This window comes from Gobio gobio (assembly GCF_949357685.1).
Source record: "Gobio gobio genome assembly, chromosome: 22".
In the NCBI taxonomy this organism is placed as follows: Eukaryota; Metazoa; Chordata; class Actinopteri; order Cypriniformes; family Gobionidae; genus Gobio; species Gobio gobio.
The window spans coordinates 15,549,171-15,569,492 of record NC_137118.1 but is presented as its reverse complement, the minus strand read 5'-3'; the positions used below and the strand labels follow the sequence as shown (position 1 = coordinate 15,569,492).

Here is a 20,322-nt window from a genome sequence, read left to right as displayed (position 1 = left end):
GGATTATTTTGCTTATTTTAAGCAAAAACTCCCTTAATTTTGTGTTATTTTCCCCCAAAACAAGACAAAAACTTTTGGTTGTCTAGTAAATGCTTCTTAATGTAAGATTTTTTTTATATTTGGACTGAAAACAAGACAAAAATACTAAGTAAGAAAGCATTTTTTGCAGTATATATATATTACAACATTTTAAACTGTCATATGTTACCTTTGGGGCATGTTGTTACACTCTAAAAAAGTTGGGTTGAAAATGGATTAACCCAGCAATTGGGTTGTTTTAACCCAGTGATTGGGTTGTTTTACACAAACATTTAACCCAACCGCTGGGTTAAAAACAACCCAATTGCTGGGTTAGTCCATTTTCAACCCAACTTTGGGTATTTTTGCAGCATTTTTTTGAGTGTACATTTCACTTCCATTCTTTTGGGGAAAATCAAGAAAAAAAGTATACACTGAATTAATTAAACAAACCGACATAATTGTACTAGACATGTGTGAAATTGATGTTGATGCGTACATTTGTTTTTCGGAATCACACGTACACACATTTGAGAAATGATCTTAGATCAAGCGTAGGACAGTTTCTCCGCAACATTTTATGTGGCCCCGGAACTTATTCTACGGCTGCGTCCTATGTCATAGACTAGAACGCCAGTCTCTCGTGAATGTGCGTACGACCCCCCCCGGAGCCGTGTGGATTACTTTTATGACGGATAGATGCACTTTTATGGACTTCAAAACTGAAACAGCCATTCACTGCCATGATAAAGCTTGGAAGAGCCAGGACTTTTTTTTTTTTTATATAACTCAGATTGTATTCGTCTGATAGAAGAATGTCACATACATGACTTGAGGGTGAGTAAATCATGTTTTTTTGGGGGGGGTGAACTATGTTTAACAAAGGTGCAGCTGCATGTTACGGATGTTGCCACAAGGTGGCCCTCCTGTATACAAAATCTAGCCATATCCTTGGTCATTTCTTGTTCCATTCCACAGTAATGTCTCTGTAAAATATCTTGAAAGGTTGTCTTTGAAGTCTTTAATTCGTTGAAAACCATTTCATACAGCCTCACCTTCCATCTTGCATATGGAAACTTGATGAACTTTAAGAGTCAGAGATGTTTCAGGTGCATTCAGAGCACTGCTGCTATGTGCAGCGAATGAGCACTCATTCAGTACCACAGCAGTAGGCGATGCATTAGTAGCCCTCCAGGAGTCAGTAAATCTAGACGGTAAACCCTGTGGAGAGTTGGGTTCGTGCAGGGTCATAGGGTCTCGACCAGAGGCCGGAGGGCTCCAGGTCCTGTGCGTTCTGCTGAGGCAGCGGCCATGGAGAACGTTCTGGAAGGCCTTATTGAACTCCTGGCTGAAGCACGGGTAGATGATGGGATTGAGGCAGCTGTTGAAGTAGCCCAGCCAGAAAGTAATTTTGAAGACGGTGTCCGGGGGTCTGTGAGATGGGAAAATGGAGCCTTTGGGGGCACGGAAAGAAGAAAAGACAAAATTACTATATGCAGCAAGAGACCTCCAGCTTCATTCACTTCAAGATGGCGGGTCAAATGGTTTTGGATGTTTCATATTTTCAAAGGCTTTGCTTTAATGTGCACATTTCTTTCTAGTATTCTGAAAGCTTTGAACCAGACGCACAAATGACTGACTCACAGAATCTCAATAGCATCTTAGCTGTCCAATTAAGCAGAAAGGCAGATAAATAAGCTGTATTTCCATAAAACATTCAATGTAAGTGCAGATGCCTGCAAATACATGTGGAATCCATACAAAAGGTTTTGTTTTATGAACTAGGGCTGCTGTTTAGCATATAAAAGCCTCTATTCTAAGTGTGCTCTATGACTAGCAGGGTTAAAACAGCCTGCAATACGTTCTCTTTCTTTCATAATTCATTATTTCGTTGTAAACAAGCTCATTTAAAAGCAATCTCAAAGGGACCAGCAAGAATGCTGTTAATGCATAGAGTCGTAATGTGGGAGAACATTGGGTTGTTTGGAAACATGGGTGAGAATAACAAAATGTAAAGTAAAGCATAACATCTCAAATGTGTTTAGCTTGAAAACAGTGTGTCTATCAAAAACGTTCGATACACATGCCTTGGAAAAGGACCAAAAATTCAGAGCATTACTTTGCTCAAAGTGATGTTTTATCAACAAATTTCGGGAGCAACGTGTTCAGATAATTAAACCTAATTAAACACAAGTGGAGCACATAAAGCTAATCAATTTAATCAACGATAAGAGGTGTATATATACAGCAGATTTACAGCTCCTTTTGTTGACGTTTCTTAGCATTCCTCCACCACCCCATCTCCTCGTTTCTTAGCATTCCTCCTTTGATTTAATAAACTCTTTTTAGACGTCAACACAATACTATGCAGTGGTTTGGGCCAAAATTCTGAGCCCGGTGCCCTCCCCCGGACAGCATGCCAAATACGCATAATCTTTACTCTATTTAATAGTGCATGTATGTTTATCCATAGTTTTCAGTCACGTGACTGTCGCGGAGCCTTGGAGGGCAAACCGCCATAGAACTCCATAGAACTACAGCACAAGCCTGTCAAAATTCCATCTTAAACCAAAAATATGTGAACAAGATGCACGTTTTGGGCACTTATGATCCATATACAGAACCTGCTGCAGTATTTCAATCACTGAAAACAGCGGGAGGTTTTTAAAACGCTTAACGTGAAAAACACTATAGGGTGAGCTGCACCAATAAAGATTAAATTAAGCAAAGTTTAAAGGATTTGTTGATATGGGTTTTTATTTTAAATCGAGTTGTTGCACCACTTCATTTTAAACACAAATTAATTACGCAGTAAAACCGTTATAGAGCTAATCAAGCAGGGTGAACTGACGACAGGCTAAAGAATCCTTAGTGCAACCCACCCTTAAAGTGCTGTAATTAACTAAAACAGTGATATTAAAAGATTAAAATCAGTTTACACCTTTTTGACGATGCGTACTATATACAGGCGAGTAGATGAGGCAAGAATATGAACGCAACGTGTTTTCTTTATAATGGGTTTCGATGGGGAAAACACCTAACGAGAAACCTCGTGTTGCACTAATATTCTGTGTTCATCTGCTTTCCAGTACAAAGTATGCAACATCAATAAGGTGTATATTGAATTTGGTATTTTAATATCACCGCATTAATACTGACTACAAACTTGGTAAAAATGACTGGCGGGCAATGGAGGAGAACCTTGTTTTGCCCTCCAGGTGGGCGTTCCTATAAGCGTGTGACGACACGTGAAAACTAGATTGCAAGTTAAAGTTTCACAAAAAAAGTTCAGTCATCATTTACTCACCCAATTTCTGCTGAAGCAATACAATCAGTGGCGGCTTGTCAATAGAGGGCGCTGGGGCCCTATAGTTTTTCTTCACAAAAAGAGTACATACTTTTAGAACGTAGTATAAGTAGGCGAATTGGGACGCAGCCATTATTACATATTCGGGTCTTTAGCGACCCAGATCTATATCTAACACGGATAGATCTCTGCCTGTCGCGATAATATAAAACTCCCCTGATATTAGGGTGTAACAATTACAGAAGAATAAAACAAAGCATGTTTTGTTCCCTTTTGGAGCTTGGAAGGGTTCAGTTTGAGTAGATGTTTTATACCATCATCACTGTCCTCGTCAGAGCTCATTTCCCAGTACATTTAGCATCTGGCTCATATTCGCCATCTCAAAAATATTCTCAAAACGATCATTTTCAACATCTTCAAAATCAATATTTTGATCACAGACAGCTTCTTCACTAGATCCACCAGTGACACTAATATTCGATTGCGTTCAGTGCTTGCTCTGCAGTAAATCGCGGGTGAAACGTCATTTCATAATTGTGTATCAGACATTGTCACCTTGTGGAATAAATGTGAATTGCACTTATTCAGTCATCAAAGATTGAATTATTGTTGTGCAGAAAAAAATATACGCACACTGTTACACACCACATTATAATGAATTGATTGAAGAATACTAAGAAGGTTGATGTCTAATTTTAAAAAATGAATGAGGAAGAGGGTAGTGAATGACATCCTGGGTCGTTAAAAAATCTGAGGTATGCGTTTAAGGGTTAAAACCAAAAGAAAAAGAGGTAGAAGAACTGCCTAAAACGATTTGCCAGTAATTCCAGTCTTATGTCCTGCACGAGCCGCAGTGGCTTGCCGCTTTCCTTGTAGCAGCAGTCTGTTTATTGTTTTTCTATTTATTATGTCTACTCATTTTCGTATATCTGTGGAACCAGTTCACAGAAATCCAATGATCGACTGGAATTTTTAACCATCAGAGAATCTTACAAATTAAACGCCACTCCACCGGAGACATTGTTTCATTCACTGCCCAGCGGGATCACCATTTCCCTGATGGGGCTCATAGGCACAAGAGGAATCAAAAGCTGGGTAAGAGCTCTCTTGTGCCAGGCTCAATGCTAAGCCTTACAAGCCCACCCTACTGAGTATATTTCTCGCCAATTTCCAGTCGATTGTCAACAAAATGGATGAAATTAGACTGAGGCTTTATTCGCACTACAAAGACAGCTGTGTGACAATTATTACAGAAACTTGGCTGAATAAAACCTCCCAGACAGCGCTATTTAATTAGCGGGAAATTCTGTTTACATTGTTATTACGTTTTATAACAATGTGCATTTTGCTACAAGAGGGCAGAACATTTTAGATCAAGTTTAAACCAACATTTCACATGCATATAATGGCTCGTTTCCACTGAGCGGTACGGTACAGTACAGTACGGTTCGGGTCTGTAACCATGAATTCGGCGAGCGTTTCCACTGCCAACAGTACCCTTTTTGATAGGCGTGGTGTATGCCGGAAAGTAGTAATCAACGTCACTTGATAGGCGTGGTGTATGACGGAAAGCATTGGTTGACGTCATTCGTGCGCGCGAAGAAGAACGATGGAGACCTTACAGCAGATGGTCTTGCTTCTCGGCATGTGGCTGTTTATAACAAGGAGGAGACAAGCTTTGTTTGATAAAAGGCTGCAGTCTGCAAGGAAAAACACAGCCAAAAAATACAGGGAAATTCGGGAAATGTTAAGGAGCTGGGACGACACGGACAACCGCGCTAGTCAAGACAAGGCAATTGAAAAACGACGGCGCAGGAGGGTAAGCTTAAACTAGCTAACTTTTTTATGTCGTGTATTACAAGGTATTCCATCTCATGTACTGTCATGTGCTAACTAATGAATATTCTTATAAATTAAATAACCCTACAGTAAGAATAAATAAGTACAATAAGCCCTGCCAGTGAAACCAGGCCTTTATCTGTACAAATCATACAACTGTGATAACTGTAAACTACAGTCTTTTCATTATATTAATAAAAACTGTGAAGGTTACATTTTGAGATCGTCAATCACTCACATGAATCTGTATAATGCCTATATTATTACAAGTGCATTACTAGTTGTGGGTAATGACTGATTATCTGTACTGCCTGTAATTTTGTGAAAATAGTTAGTCTATATCTGTTGGCTAGTGTTTCTTTGTGCTTCAATGAAAGTGCCCTCTCTGGTGGAGTAACACTTTCAATGCTGTAATTTCCTGTTGACTATGTATTGTTTCAGCCGGTCTATGATAGTTTAACTTTTAATTAAAGGACCTTAACACACCGTCCATCACTGCTACATTGTTTTAACATTGTTTTCTTTATGTGTTTTTTTATATAACCAATCTGGTACAAAATCGGCGCTGCAGACCAACCATTTGGACTTCCAGACGCTCAAATGAGTGGAGGGATGTGATCGTTCCAGGATTCACACACACACAGTGGGTGCACAACTTCAGGATGTCTGAAGAAACATATCTGTTCCTTTGTGCCAAGCTGCATCCAGCAATGGAAAAGCAGGACACAAACTTCAGAGTGTGTGTTCCCCTAAAGAAAAGAGTTGCCATTGCACTATGGAAGCTGGCAACCAACAGCGACTACAGAAGTATTGGCCATCTTTTTGGAGTCAGCAAAACAACAGTGTGTCGGTGCGTCCAGGAATTCTGCGAGGCCGCTTGCATATTGTTAGTTCCAGAACAGATTTGTTTTCCTGACCGGCAGAAGCTTAAAGAGATGGCAGCCTACTTTGAGAACCGATGGGGACTTCCGCAGTGTGTTGGTGCCATTGATGGGTCACACATACCCATAATAGCCCCAAAGGAGTACCACTGTGATTACTTCAACAGAAAAGGCTGGCATTCCAACATTCTGCAGGGAGTAGTTGACGGAAAAGGACTATTTTGGAGTGTATATGCAGGAATGGCTGGGAGTTTGCATGATGCTCGGGTTCTGAGACCATCCTCATTGTGGGAGCTAGTTGAGTGTGGAAGCCTTTACCCAGCTTGCACCAGGAACATGATGGAGCAGTGGTTTCTGGTGGTGTCGGTGTCGATATCCTGACACTGGCAGGCGCAATTGAGCTCTCAGGGGTGGACAACATCTCATCAAGTACCTCTGTTTCCTCCTGACAGCTAGGATCCTAAACTGAAAAGTTACACAAGTCATGTTAATTACACAAACTGCAAAAATACAGTTTGAGATAACAAATAGAGAACATACAACATAGTAGGACTGAGTGGGTAGCCAATTACAGCGGTGGACAGTAAAAAAGCATTTTAACTTTGTTACTGTACATAAGGATTTTTTTTCAAGCTTTATATTTTATCAGAGTACTTCTATTTTGAGAAACTTTTACTTCACTACATTCCAAAGCACAATATTGTCATTTTACCCCGCAACATTGCTGTCCTGTTTAAGCCCATTGAATGTGGGCATATTTTCACATCTCTCTGATATTGCATAATGATTTCAGACTGAGCTTAAAGCTCTTATATTAAGCTCTATCATTAGACCCATATATCTTTAATAGAATATGTTTAGTAGTAATAGTAAATAGTAATATATATTAGGGTATCTGTACGTTTCTAGATTTGTACTCCGTCCACCACTGGCTAATAAAGTAGCCAGTATAAACTAGTCTTGCTAGCTTGCAAATCTTGATTGATACCTCACTGGCTTGCAAACAAACAAACAACAGGCTTGCTCAAAAGTTGTGCATTGAAAGTAAGCTTTACCATGATCGTTGTATACTTTATTTCACAACTAGTACGAACTTACCGACAGACTCCATCATCGACTCCAGCAACGAGGTGGCCGTATCGATGCCTCCTTCTCTTCCCAAACTCGCAGTTTGTGTCCGTAGATGGCGTCCATCATATTGAACCACATCCATTTCTTTCTGTGAACACCACTCCGGCTGTTGTGGTCTTTCACCTTACGGTAGCCACTCCGCAGTTTTTTACTTTTAATGCGGCACTGCTCGGACGTCCTCTGGAACCCCTCAGTAGCCATCCTCTTAGAAACATGCTGAAAAACCTTTTAGTTTCTCACCATGCCATCGAGTTCCCTTTGTACCCTTTCTTCACCGAGGATACCCAGCAAGGTCTGCACCTCCTGGGCCGACCACGGTAACGTTAAGCTGCGCGCCGACATTGTTTTGCAATCTTGTGATTTAAAAATGGCGCCTCTTGCGTTGTCGATCCCCCTGTCACACGCTCAAGTGACGATTATCTGTCAACCAATCAGCATTCTGCAGTGAGTCTAGCTCCACCCTTTAGTACCGTATCACTGTGCTAGGTACCCCAACGGAAGGGTACCGAAAAAAGTGGTACGGTACGGTTCGGCATTTTGGTACCAGTCACAACTTTTGACAGTGGAAACGCAAATAAATGCGTACCGTACCGTACCATACCGAACCGTACCGCTCAGTGGAAACGAGCCATAAAGCCTCACTATCTCCACACCTTGGATTATCAGACCATCTCTAAGTGTTTCTTATTTCATCTTATAAACCACTGATCAGTAGAATTAAAGGGTTAGTTCACCCAAAAATGAAAATTCTGTCATTAATTACTTACCCTCATGTCGTTCGACACCCGTAAGACCTCCGTTCATTTTCAGAACACAAATGAAGGTATTTTAGTTGAAATCTGATGGCTCTGAAAGGCCTCCATTGGCACAATGCACGGTACACTCTCAAGACCCTTAAAAGGTCTATCAGTGAGTCGAATCATCATTCGGATCGCGTGTCAAACCGCCAAACTGCTGAAATTTTGCGATCCAAACTGCTGAATCGACTCACTGATTCATAACGCTTCGAAGCTTCATGATGCCATGTTTTGAAATCGTCATCACTATATAAGTCGTTATTTAGGGTTTTTTTGCCCACAAAAACTATTCTCGTCACTCCATAAAGTTATTGTAGAACCACTGTAGTGAGATGGACTTTGTAACGACGTCTTTAGTACCTTTTAAGGGTCTTGAGAGTGTAAAGTGCATTGTGCCAATGGAGGCCTTTCAGAGCCATCAGATTTCAACTAAAATATCTTCATTTGTGTTCCGAAGATGAACGGAGGTCTTACGGGTGTCGAACAACATGAGGGTAAGTAATTAATGACAGAATTTTCATTTTTGGGTGAACTAACCCTTTAAGTCGGAGATAAGTCTGTGCAAGTGGATGGACGACAGTATCTCAGCACTGCAATATTGTTTTGAAAACACTGAATGGTACACTGAATCAGTCCTATATCATATATATATAATTCTGTATTGTTTTCTAATAGTGAGGTTTAATAGTGAGGTTAAAACTCTTATCAAGGCTTTTAAACCTAGCAGAAGCATACAAAAATGTGCAGGGTAAACTAATGATAGGCATCAGGGATGCAAAGTAAAACTATAAACAGTGTATTGAGGAGCATTTCAACAATAATGACTAGCATATTGAAAGGAATCAAGGTTATCACTGATTACAAGAGTGGTAATAGCCAGATGCCCAACATTGATACTGCTTTCCCCAATGTTCTAAATCGTTTTTTGCTCATTGTGATGATGGAAACAACAGCCCTACCACCTTTTCTGCACTGCTGCAGACGGAGCAAGCACTCATTCTGCACCCACATCAAGTGGGGTCCACTCTGACTAAAACTGACATCAAGAAAGGACCAGATGGGAGTGCAGGGGAGGGTTTTGAAAGAGTGTGCAAAACAGCTGGCAAAAGTGTTCACCAATATATTCAATAACTCACTTCGACAGGCTATTGTCCCCACTTTTTAAATCAACTACTATTATCCCTGTAAAAGAAAAATACAGCAAAATGTTTGAATGATTACAGAACGATTGCTTTGATGCCTATTATCATGAAGTGTTTTTATACTGGCACACATAAAGGCAGCCATACCCCCAGACTTTGACCATCATTAGTTTGCCTACTGTGCAAATAGATCAATGGAGGATGCAGTGTCAACTGCACTGCACACAGCCTTGACACACTTGGGGCACCAGAACAATTATGTAAAGATGCTTTTTATGGATTGTAGTTCTGCTTTTAATACGATAGTACCATATCAATTGGTTACAAAACATAATAACCTTAATTGGACCATAAAATGTCAGGGACTGATATTGTATTTCCTCTACCTTAACCCTGAGTCCCGCAGGGCTGTGTCCTTAGCCCAGCTTTTTACTAGTCTCCCCATTCAGCATCGGGCTCGAGTGAAACTCTCCACCGTGTCCTGAACGCTCATGGTTGTACAATTTGTTTCTCAGGGCGGGGCTCCTCTGCCTCCTCTGCTCTCACTACCCTCGATGGTGGGGGCGGCCAAAGGGTACGTGGAGATCCTCCAGGTAAAGCGTGCAGTTGTGATGCAGCTATGCCTGCAAAGTGCTGCCACCTGGCGCAATCACCAACGTCTCTCATCCAGGGCCTGTAAGTTCTCACCCACTCTCGCTGCTAAGGCCTACAACACAGCTGGACAGGCTGTCTCTGCCCTGCACGCCATGGCCCTCCTGCAAGTCTACCAGGCCAAGGTACTCAAAGAGATACACAAGGGTAGTTCTGACCCAGGATTAATGCAGGTGCTACGTATTGCGACGGACCTCACCCTCCGGTCGATGAAAGTCACTGTGTTGGTCCCTTGGGCAGACGATGTCCACAATTGTGGTTCAGGAGCGCCATCTCTGGCTGAACCTGGCCAAGATGAGGGAAGCTGACAAAGTCTGCTTTCTTGACTCCTCATCTCCCAGGCCGGCCTCTTCGCCGACGCTGTTGAGAACTTTGCACAGCAGTTCTCAGCAGTACAGAAGCAGACAGAGGCAATTAAGCACTTCCTCCCCTGGCAGTCTACTGCTGCTTCCACCCATCCACCTGCTGCAGTCCCACCATCTACTCGTCACTGAGGGCATCCCCCTGCAGCTTCTACCTCCACTACCATGCGGCCCATCCCTGCCCCCCCCAGGCCCTCTAAGCGTCAGACAAAGGGGTGTTCCTGAGACAGATGACCCAGAGATGGAGGGGGCTGCTCTTCAGGAGACGGTGGGCACAATGCTCCTTCCCCCAGAGGAGGGCCTGGTGGAGAATCCTTTGTTGAGTTTAATTTCTATTTCATCACTGGCCTCACGGTCAGTGGTACCCTAAATTTCAGCAAGAGGACAATTTCCTCAATCTCTGGGTCCTAAGAGGGCTCGGATGCCATGTTCATCTCCCTGTTCTATCACCAGTAGGAGGAGTCTACCATTTGAGGACGCAACACCTTAACATGCATCCCCTGCCATTCTTTCATGGGAACCGTGGAGCCAAGTAAGTGTAGCACCGCACACTCAGTCCCCACTCTGGGATGCTGTGCCTTCCGGGTCGGGCCCCTTCACTGCGGGATTGTCTGTACTGTTCCCGCTTGCATGGCATCTGGGACTTACTTCATTGTACCCAAGAAAGGCAGTGGGTTACGGCCAATCTTGTATCCACGTGTCTTGAATCACGCACAAACGCATTTTCAAGTGTGTTGGGTTTTGCTTTGGGTCAACTGGGAAAAGAGCAAATTCTCCCCCATGCAGAGAATTGTTTTTCTCAGTATGGAGATGGACTCGCACAACATGACAGCGCATCTCACAAGCGAGTGCACTCAGTCAGTGCTGAACTACCTGAATTAGCTCAAGGGCAGCACTGAAGTTCCACTGAAACTACTTCAGAGGCTCCTGGGGCATATGGCATCCACAGCCGGGGTCACGCTGCTTGGATTGTTTCATATAAGAAATTACATGACCAAGTCCTGGGATGGGCAAGGCACCGCGGCACACACCGGATAGCAATCACACCAGCCTTTCGCCGAGCTTTCAGCCCGGGGTCAGTCCTGGCTTTTCTATAGGCAGGAGTTCCCCTAGAACAAGTGTCCAGGCATGTTGTTTTCTCAACAGATGCCTGCACCAGCGGCTGGGGTGCTGTATGCAATGGGCACGCAGCCGCGGGCTTCTGGACAGAACCTTGACTGCAGTGGCATATCAATTGCCTTGAGTTGTTAGCAGTACTCCTTGCCCTGTGCCGGTTCCGATTGTGGCTGCAGGACTGGCAGCATGTACTGGTCCGGACGGACAACACATTGACCTTTGCGTACATCAACCATCAAGGTCTATGCTCCCGTCACATGTCGCAACTTGTCCACCATATTATCCTCTGGAGTCAGAAGCAACTAAGGTTGCTATTCACATTCAAGGCCAGCTAAATCGTGCAGCCGGGAGAGTGGAGACTCCACCCCCAGGCAGTCCAGATTAGGAGACACTTCGGAGCCGCACATGTAGACCTGTTTGCGTCTCCGGACACGTCCCACTGCCAGTTGTTTTATTCCCTGATCAAGGAGACCCTCGCATGGATGCGCTGGCACACAGCTGGCCCCGTGACCTACGCAAGCATGCTTTTCACCCTAGTGAGCTCCAATTGAGCAGCACAAAGGGTCATTGGATCTGAGTTTCCAACTCGGCTACAGGGGAGAGCTAGAAGTATCGCTAGTGATGCAGCTCACCCTGGATACTCTCTGTTTGACCCACTCCCATCCAGCAGACAATACGGTCTCATACAAACAGTTTTTTTTCAAGAGCTGTGGCCTCTATAACTCCTATATAGGATTATTGTGTTTAGACTGTTGGAGTATTCTGAATATAACAATCTATTTTTATGCTGCTATCAGTATTCTTTTAATGTTTTTTTTATTTCACGGTTGTGGACTCGTGAAGCTCTGGAGCTGAAATTTAGATATGGTAATTGATGTTTTGTTTCTGATACCGCTGTAAGTGGTAGACCAGTAACAACAGACTGGGCCATCTGACCAATCAGGACAGAGTAGGCTCTCAGAAAGGAGGGGTTTAGAGAGATCAAATCCTTTATCGAACCATTTCAGACACGGTGAGAAACAAAGTGATGCTACAATGTATATTATGAGAAATATTATGAGTGTTTTTTTTTTACCTTGAATGCATATAAACCTGTTGTACATGACTTCCAAAACAAAATTAGGAACCTTTAAATTGCATAATTGAGGCACTTTAAATTTAAATGATATTTAAGATATTGTTTGTTTGTTTATTTGTTTTTATGATGGGCATTGCTGTGTGTTCTCAAACATGTCAAGTACTCACTTATGGGCAACACTAGGAAAAAAGGCAGCCAGCAGAGCACGAAACAGCCCACCACAATACCCAGAGTCTTGGCCGCCTTCTTCTCCTGGAAGAACTTAATCATGAAGGTGAAGTGTGAGTGCTTCAAGCGGATGGCTTTCTCCTTCCCGGCAGCATGCTGGGCGTTACCACAGTGAATCCGCAGAGTTACTCCATGCTCTGTTAACCCATTCTTCTGCTTGCTCTTACTCATGGAACGAGTCTTCCGCCGGGCCACCACGTATACCCTACAGTACATTGCCAAAATCACCGCCAATGGCACATAGAAAGAGCACGCGGCGGAGAAGATGGTGTACGCCGGCTCTTCATTAACTCTGCACACAGACTCGTCTTCCGGCATTGGATCCCTCCATCCAAACAGTGGGCCTACAGAGATGGCAGCCGAAAGGGCCCAGAGAGCCGCCACTGCCACCAGTGCCCTTCGACTTGTAGCCAAGTAAGGGTACTGCAGCGGGTAACTGACGGCGATGCAGCGATCCACAGAGATTACACAGAGGCTGAGGATGGACGCAGTGCAGCACAGCACATCAAGCGCAGTCCAGGCATTACATAAATGACGGCCGAATACCCAGCGCCCCAAGGCTTCAGATGCAGCGGAGAACGGGATCACCACAGAGCTCAGAAGCAGGTCTGCAACGGCCAGATTGGCGATAAAATAATGCGTCACAGAACGAAAGTTGCGATGGCAGGCCACGGAGAGGATAACCAGGATGTTACCCATTACACCGAATATTATGAAGAGCATCAGCACCAGGCCCAATGCCAGTGTCTTAGTGACATCTATATCAAATGCAGGTATCGCAGTGCAATTAGGACAGTTCTCAGGAAAAAAGGTTGAACTTGTGTTATCTTCTGCTGGAAGCACGTTGGTCATGATGTCTCTATGCAAGTTATGAAGTTAAGTTTGAGTAGCAAACATGTTGTGCAGATGATAACCATCCATGACTTTTAACATGTTAGTGGTTTCAACACCGACATGCTTCAGTAGTCATAGCAGTCACACTTGAGGATTGAGGCCATTTCATTTTCTCAGGTATGTCTTTTGATTTCAGCCATTAGCCATCATAGTTTGTATGATCTTGCCACCTTAAAAAGAAAAAAAAAACAGACTATAAGCAGTGTTTCTGACAGGATTTAGTTTTTTCACCAGATTTATTTTAAACCATGTTAAACCAATGCAATATTTATCTCCTTATCATTTTTTACGCATACCTTCTGTAATTATTAGTGGTGCTTGCCAAAGGCAAGGCATCACTATTGTTCTTCTCCATAATTATTATTAGTGGTGCTTGCTAAAGGCAAAGCATCACTATTACTATTCTGTGGGCTTATTATATATTTATATAGTATATTATTATTATTATTCCGCGTAAACTTTGGCGCGTAAGTCGTTGCTGTACACCCATGAAAGAGGTGTCAAATCGTGCAGCTTATTGAGGAGAGGTATGCTATGACTTTTCTAAGCGACTTGGTGTACGATGTTCGATATTGCAACGAACTTTGACGAGTCATAGCTCTGAGCGAGGATTTCATAGAAACTCGTGGATTACCACATTTCAAGAAGCTGGCAGGCCCTGTAAGAACATACCTGACAATGGGGTGTAAGTTTTACCCCAGGGGCGCAAGAGCTGCCCAAAGTTGCCCCATAGACATACTATGGTGAAGGGACGGCCCATGAAACGCCGTTATTTCGACTTAGCAACTGCCTCAACACACCCTAGCAACCGAATGCTGAGTTTTGCCAGTGCAAGCACCACTCACATTTTCTTCAGGAAATGAACTTTCTAGTCTTCAACTACTTAAGTTTTACATTATGAGTTAGCATTTTAACATTGCTTTCCAAAAGTACAAATAAATCAGCAGCAATTCTTGGCTCGAGTCAGGCAGAACCTGCGGTTCAGTGAGCAAGCGAGTGATTCAATTCAGTTGGTAAGTGTCTGAATGATTCAGTCCATTCAGATTAATTCACCAATCAGTTGAAATGAAGACATATTTTAATAAGCATGTGTTTCTGACAGGATTTTGTTTTGCCAAATTTGTCCAGTGCTTACATGCAAACCTTTGTGAAAAAAGAAGTTTATTCAAGTGTGCTATTAGTATACTTCTTTTAAACTAAACAATAGTCTACTTTTTATGTACTTCTCAGATATGTACTTAAAATTTAACTTAAGTATACTTGACTTATACTTACAGAAAGTTCTAAGTATATTTGGACTATACATGTACTCAATCTTTTGATCGAGATATAAGTATAATTAAGTATTCTATGCATACTTGGCTTGTAGTTGTGTGTTTACTCTTTTTTCATTGAGTAGTCTATAGTATATACTTTTTTTCCACATAGTTTTACATACAGTCTTATAAACTTACTTTGTTTGACAATATTGATTTATAAAGACAACAGATATGTTCCAAATTCTGAGTAGGCTATCTGAATTTTTGTGTAGGCTAGTCCACTGGTAGAGCACTTAAAAAAATGTTAGTTTAATATTAAAATAGTAAACTACTAGCATACTCATAAGTTCACTTGTACAAATGAGAAACGTAGTTTGTAAACGTAAAGTTTACTGTTACACTTTAAAACATTTAAACATACTAAAAAGTGGGCCAATTTAGTCACAAGCAGTATTGAAATAGTACACTTACAAGTGTACTACTAGTTAGATATTAGGCCTATACTTACTAGTACATAAAGTAGGCTATACTTAAAAATATACTTGAACTTAACTTAAGTATGCTTTATAAAATGAACTTTCGTAAGGGAAACCAAAAAACAATGATTTTCCCCCCATCTTTTTATGTTTCCATAATTTTTTATGCAACCCTGTAGTGGATATTTAACTGAAGTAATTTAAGTTGTATTAACCTTGTTGTGAATTAGCATTTTAGCATTGATTTCCATAAGTACAAATAAAACAGTGATGGTTCTTGGCTTGAGTCAGGCAGAATAACCTGAAGAATAACTTTCAATAACACTTAAGTAGCCATAGCAGTCACATTTAGGCAGAGTACGTAAGCCCTTCTTGTTAAAGTCATTCAGCGTGATGAGTTGTCTGACTGATTCAGTCCATATCTTAATATGGCAGAATTAAGGGTCGTGAGAACGTCCCCTCCTACGTGGGATGCTAGCTAGTATGCTATTCTAAATTCAGCCATTGTGATCTGTTCAGTCAAAAGGAACCATATAGATTGACTGTTGCAGATTGTGTACAGTATGTTAGCTTTTGCATGCAGTCAGTGAGGAGATCACAATTCAGCTGCATGGCCTCAAAATTCAGCTAAAATATATGTTGTCACAAAACATATCTTAGCATCTGGCTGTGAACCACTTACAGCTCCATATGACTGATTCTTACCGACACTGCATTAAGTAATGAGATGGCAAAGTGCTTGTTCCTTCAAGTTAATCTGTGAATTGTTTCGGTGTAGTAGTTTTTCCACAATGCAGACTCAATTCACAAAAGCCATTTAGGACTTATCTATTTGTCAATATGGTCTAGTGAACTATAACTGCAGAAGCTCATATACAGGCCAAATATACTGTATATCTTTCACTGAAGCAGAACTAATACGTCTCAAAAGCATTTCATGCTGCAGTGATTCTTTTACTGTTCAAAAAGCCTAAAGAAATGCAATTCAAGGTGATTTGCCAAAAAATATAGAAAAAAGGCTTTCAAGTCGATTAAGTATAAGCTTGGGGAAACATCTTGGCAAGAGCAATATTTCACAACCCATGACCTATTGGAAGTAAATATGCCTTGTGTGTACAAACAAAACCTAGATAAATACATTAAAACTATAAATGTATGATTTTATTTTCTTTTATTAGGTGTGTGCTGACTCAGAGTCTGTATATCATCTGGTGAGCCACTGGCTGTGGGTCAAAAAATACAGTGCCCAAAATGAGGATTTTATCTTATTATATTAATATATACAGTGTAATATTTGACTAATTAAGTAACTGGATCAAAAGGCTTCCAGTATTTTTGTTAGAATCATAGACATTAAGGAGGTAAGTTGTCATAATGGAAACTGACAATGAAGAGTCTATTACAGGCTTTTTTAGCTAAATAATAATAATAATAAAAAAAAATCAAACAACATAAATGTAAAAGGTAAGTTGTTGTAATTGACTCTTGTCTAAATGTACGTCAGTTCTTTTGTGTTCATTTGTTACACAACAGCTACAGCAAATTTATGGTGACACAATTCAGACTGACTTAAAGGAGTAGCTAGTTCACTTCAGAATTAAAAAATGTCCTGATAATTTACTCACCCCCATGCCATTTAAGATGTTCATGTCTTTCTTTCTTCAGTCAAAAAGAAATGAAGGTGTTTGAGGAAAATGACAGATCTTTTCGCTAGATAAGACCCTTATTTGGAAACAGCAATTTGGACCTTCGACCCGTTGGACCCCATTGAAGTCCATTATATGGAGAAACATTCTGGAATGTTTTCCTAAAAAACCTTAATTTCTTTTCAACTGAAGAAAGAAAGACATTAACATCTTGAATGACATGGGGGTGAGTAAATTATCAGGAAATTTTAATTCTGAAGTGAACTACTCTTTTAATTTCATGTCAACATTTGTACATGGCTGCTGTAAAGTCACATGACCAGACCTGTTTAATTCCAGTTGGCGCCTCTGAAAGAATATGTCTGTGTTAAAGATCCAAAATAAAACATGCTACACACACACAATACCATATTTGATACATATATTTTAAAAATAAATTAAATTGCTCATGATCACAAGACATACAGTATGTGCTCTCATCTGTGAGCCCCATTTTGAATGGTTTGAGACAAGAAATATTAATTCATTTTGGTTTATCATATGCCTGATTCTAGAAAATATTAAAGTAGCCTAGCCTATTACTTTGTTGTCTGAAATGTTCTTTATTGGCAACTCTGGAGAGTTTGCCCTCTTTTAATTATTACCAGGATAAGCTTCGACTATTCAATGAGTGAAATACATGTTCTCTCACTCATCTGGGAAAATCTGGGGATTAAATGAGACAGTTTGAACGAGACGTTTGAAACATGATACAACGTATAGTCTACAAAACCACTGCAAGAGGAAACGAGCATTTGTGTAATTAGACGTAGGACTTAAAAACTTGCTAATTTTCTCGGAAATTTGGCCAATTATTCACCAACACACTGCTACACTAGATAATAGCCTACACTTTCAAACAAACTTGAAATCGAGTAATTAAAATGCAGCTCTTCAGGTAAGAGAAACAGGTTCTTATTATGATTCCATAATCGCATGCTGCTTTCGCTTTTATAATCAATGAAACATTTTTCTTTAAATTGCTGACGTTTTTCATCATTCCGACTAAATATCCTTTAAAAAATAAATTACACACTTACCATCATCCAGAGCAACATCTGTACAGAAAGATTAAGTTTTACTTCCAGCTCGCTCGTGATCTTTGAGAAAACCAATAACACGAATCTGATGGGATGCAAGTGTTTGTGCAAACATCCCATAGGCTTCTCTCTCTCTCTCTCTCTCTCTCTCTCTCTCTCTCTCTCTCTCTCTCTCTCTCTCTCTCTCTCTCTCTCTCTCTCTCTCTCTCTCTCTCACAGATGGTAAAAATAAGAAAAATAAGGACTGTGCTTTCTGTATCGTTGTTTTAAAATATGTTTGAAGAAGCATCTAAGTTTCCTCACAAATGTAGATTTTAATGATTCTAAAAACTTCAAATGTAATCATCATACAAAATACTATGAAAAAAAATACAACTTTAAAAAAATGTGTATTATTATTTTAGCTTTCTATTTAGACATTTCTAAATCTAGGTATTTTTGACTTACAAAAAAGTTAATTGTAATTCAGAAAATGTCATGTTAATGTACTTTTGAATAATCTGCCATGTTGAAAAAAAACAGCATATTGGTTAGGTATGTTTTGAAGCATTGCAGCTGGTTTGAACTGGTTTATGATGGTCATGAGCTGGTTTAAGCTGGTCAAGTGCTCAGGACCAGCTTAAACCAGCTCATGACCAACTAGGGCAGCATAAACCAGTTCAAACCAGCTGCCATGCTTCAAAATATGTACCTAATATGTACCTAATATGTTATGCTGTTTTTTTTTCAACAGGACATGAACTGACAAAAAAAAAGTCTTAAACTAAAAACTACTTTTTGTGCGGAGAAAAGTTTGTAATATCAGCACTGGTAATGAAAGTGAATGTCGCAAAAAACAACAAAACAAAAAAACAGCATGATTTATGTGGCTTTATGAAATGGCATGTCTACCTTTGGCTGTAGATGTCACTCCGTATTTCTCTAACTGTCCATCACTTTCTCTTGAAGATCCATCATCATGATTTGTTTCATATTTGTATTCCACAATAACCCATGCCCTCAATCTATGACCAGAACAAACAAAAAAAGTCTCTCCAAAGTGTATTTGCCCCCATTGTTATTGCATGGGAACATAAAATAGATTAAAACCGTGTCACCAGTTACTCACCTTCATGTTGTTCCAAACCTGTATGACTTTCTTCAGTTATATATTGAGTTAAATATACTTTTATGGTGCTCTTTTGGAGTTTGACAGGTCCTGCTCCATAACCACTTCCATTGATTGGAAAAGAGCAGCATGAACATTCTTCAAAACATACTTTTGTGTTCCACAAAAGACAGAATATCATGGTTTAGAATGACATGGGAGTAATGACGTCATTTTAATTTAATACTTCTCTCTAAAACAAATAAATAAAGAATATGCACTTTCTTTCTCAAAAGAATGATTTTTTTTTCTTTTTTTTCTTCTTCTTGGTCATGCATCATAGAGCAACTCGTATTCATCGTATGTCCATGAGCTTTTGATCAGCATGAACACAGTCCATCTATTGTTTGTTTTCTTTCTTATGTTCTTCATATTCCCCCTTGTCGTGCATCAAGAACAGAATTTTATGCAGAAGTTTAAAGCAAGCATGACAGAATGCTTGCATTGAATTTAAATATCTTGGCATCCATCTCCTCCCTTGTTGTCACTTTAAGCTATTGAAGCACTTGTCCCAAAGCTGCAGTCTCAAGACGTGCTGCGAATGCTAAGGGTGCTTCATTGTTTTGCTGTATTACTCTGGAAGTCAGCCAACGTCAGCAGTCGCACAAACCATAAAGAATATGGAGGAAAGGGGGAAGCTAACAACCAACAGATCAGAGAAATGAGGTTTAGCACAAGTTTCTTGGCCTGTAGAAAACAAATCCAATCCAACAAATCCATTACAGATTATTAAAAAATACCAGCACGTTGTTGCCAAAGTGCTTATTCTCACTGTATTAATAGAAACAAATATACAAATACATCCTCCACACACTCACAGCCAAAACCTTTTGAATGTAAAATGAGATTATTTAGTAATAATATTTGGGGGAAAATATCTAAATAAATAAATATGTCATGCAATTCGATTTTTTTTAAACTTTTTCCAGTCTTTCTTACTTGCACTTATCCACTTACATGCTTCCTGTTCAAGGCATTTCAGAAGCTGTTTATTAAAATTAAAATGAGCCCTTTCACGCACAGAGTTCACTACAGTGGACAACTATTCAAAAAGGCATTTTCTTGCGTATTCATGGTGTTTTTTTAGTTTTTTTTTGTCCAGTTGCTCCAGAATATCCATCAATTCCTTCTGTTCCACTCCAAAAAATGATGCTGTTCACTTTATTTTTTTATTATTAACTTTATTAATTCTAAATCAAATTTAAATTAATTTTGTTATTTATTTATTGTTTGTTTGATTATTTATTTCACTTCTGGTGCATGTATAGGCT

General features: G+C 40.3%; 1 protein-coding gene across 2 annotated transcripts; it reads right to left on the bottom strand.

Moving 5' to 3' along the window:
• Nucleotides 1-799: 799 nt before the first annotated feature.
• Nucleotides 800-17,991, bottom strand: adra1ab (adrenoceptor alpha 1Ab). Of its 2 annotated transcripts, none has more exons than XM_079804934.1 (3): nucleotides 16,805-16,856; nucleotides 12,490-13,614; nucleotides 800-1,472 (listed from the first exon to the last, which is right to left on the bottom strand). In XM_079804934.1, exons 2-3 carry the CDS (start codon nucleotides 13,400-13,402, stop codon nucleotides 1,060-1,062), a joined length of 1,326 nt encoding a protein of 441 aa, XP_079661060.1. In that variant the 5' UTR covers nucleotides 13,403-13,614; nucleotides 16,805-16,856; the 3' UTR covers nucleotides 800-1,059. The 2 variants fall into 2 exon arrangements, with proteins under 2 accessions (XP_079661060.1, XP_079661061.1); XM_079804935.1 differs by lacking the exon at nucleotides 16,805-16,856 and adding an exon at nucleotides 17,905-17,991 and having other exon boundaries at nucleotides 801-1,472.
• Between the last annotated feature and the right edge of the window lie 2,331 nt (nucleotides 17,992-20,322).

Excerpts from the sequence above, each read along its gene's own strand:
- adra1ab (XM_079804935.1), bottom strand. The coding sequence starts at position 13,402 with ATGACCAACGTGCTTCCAGCAGAAGATAACACAAGTTCAACCTTTTTT. Across the intron at positions 1,473-12,489 it reads TTTCCTAGTGTTGCCCATAA|GCTCCATTTTCCCATCTCAC; the intron begins GTGAGTACTTGA and ends GTGCCCCCAAAG.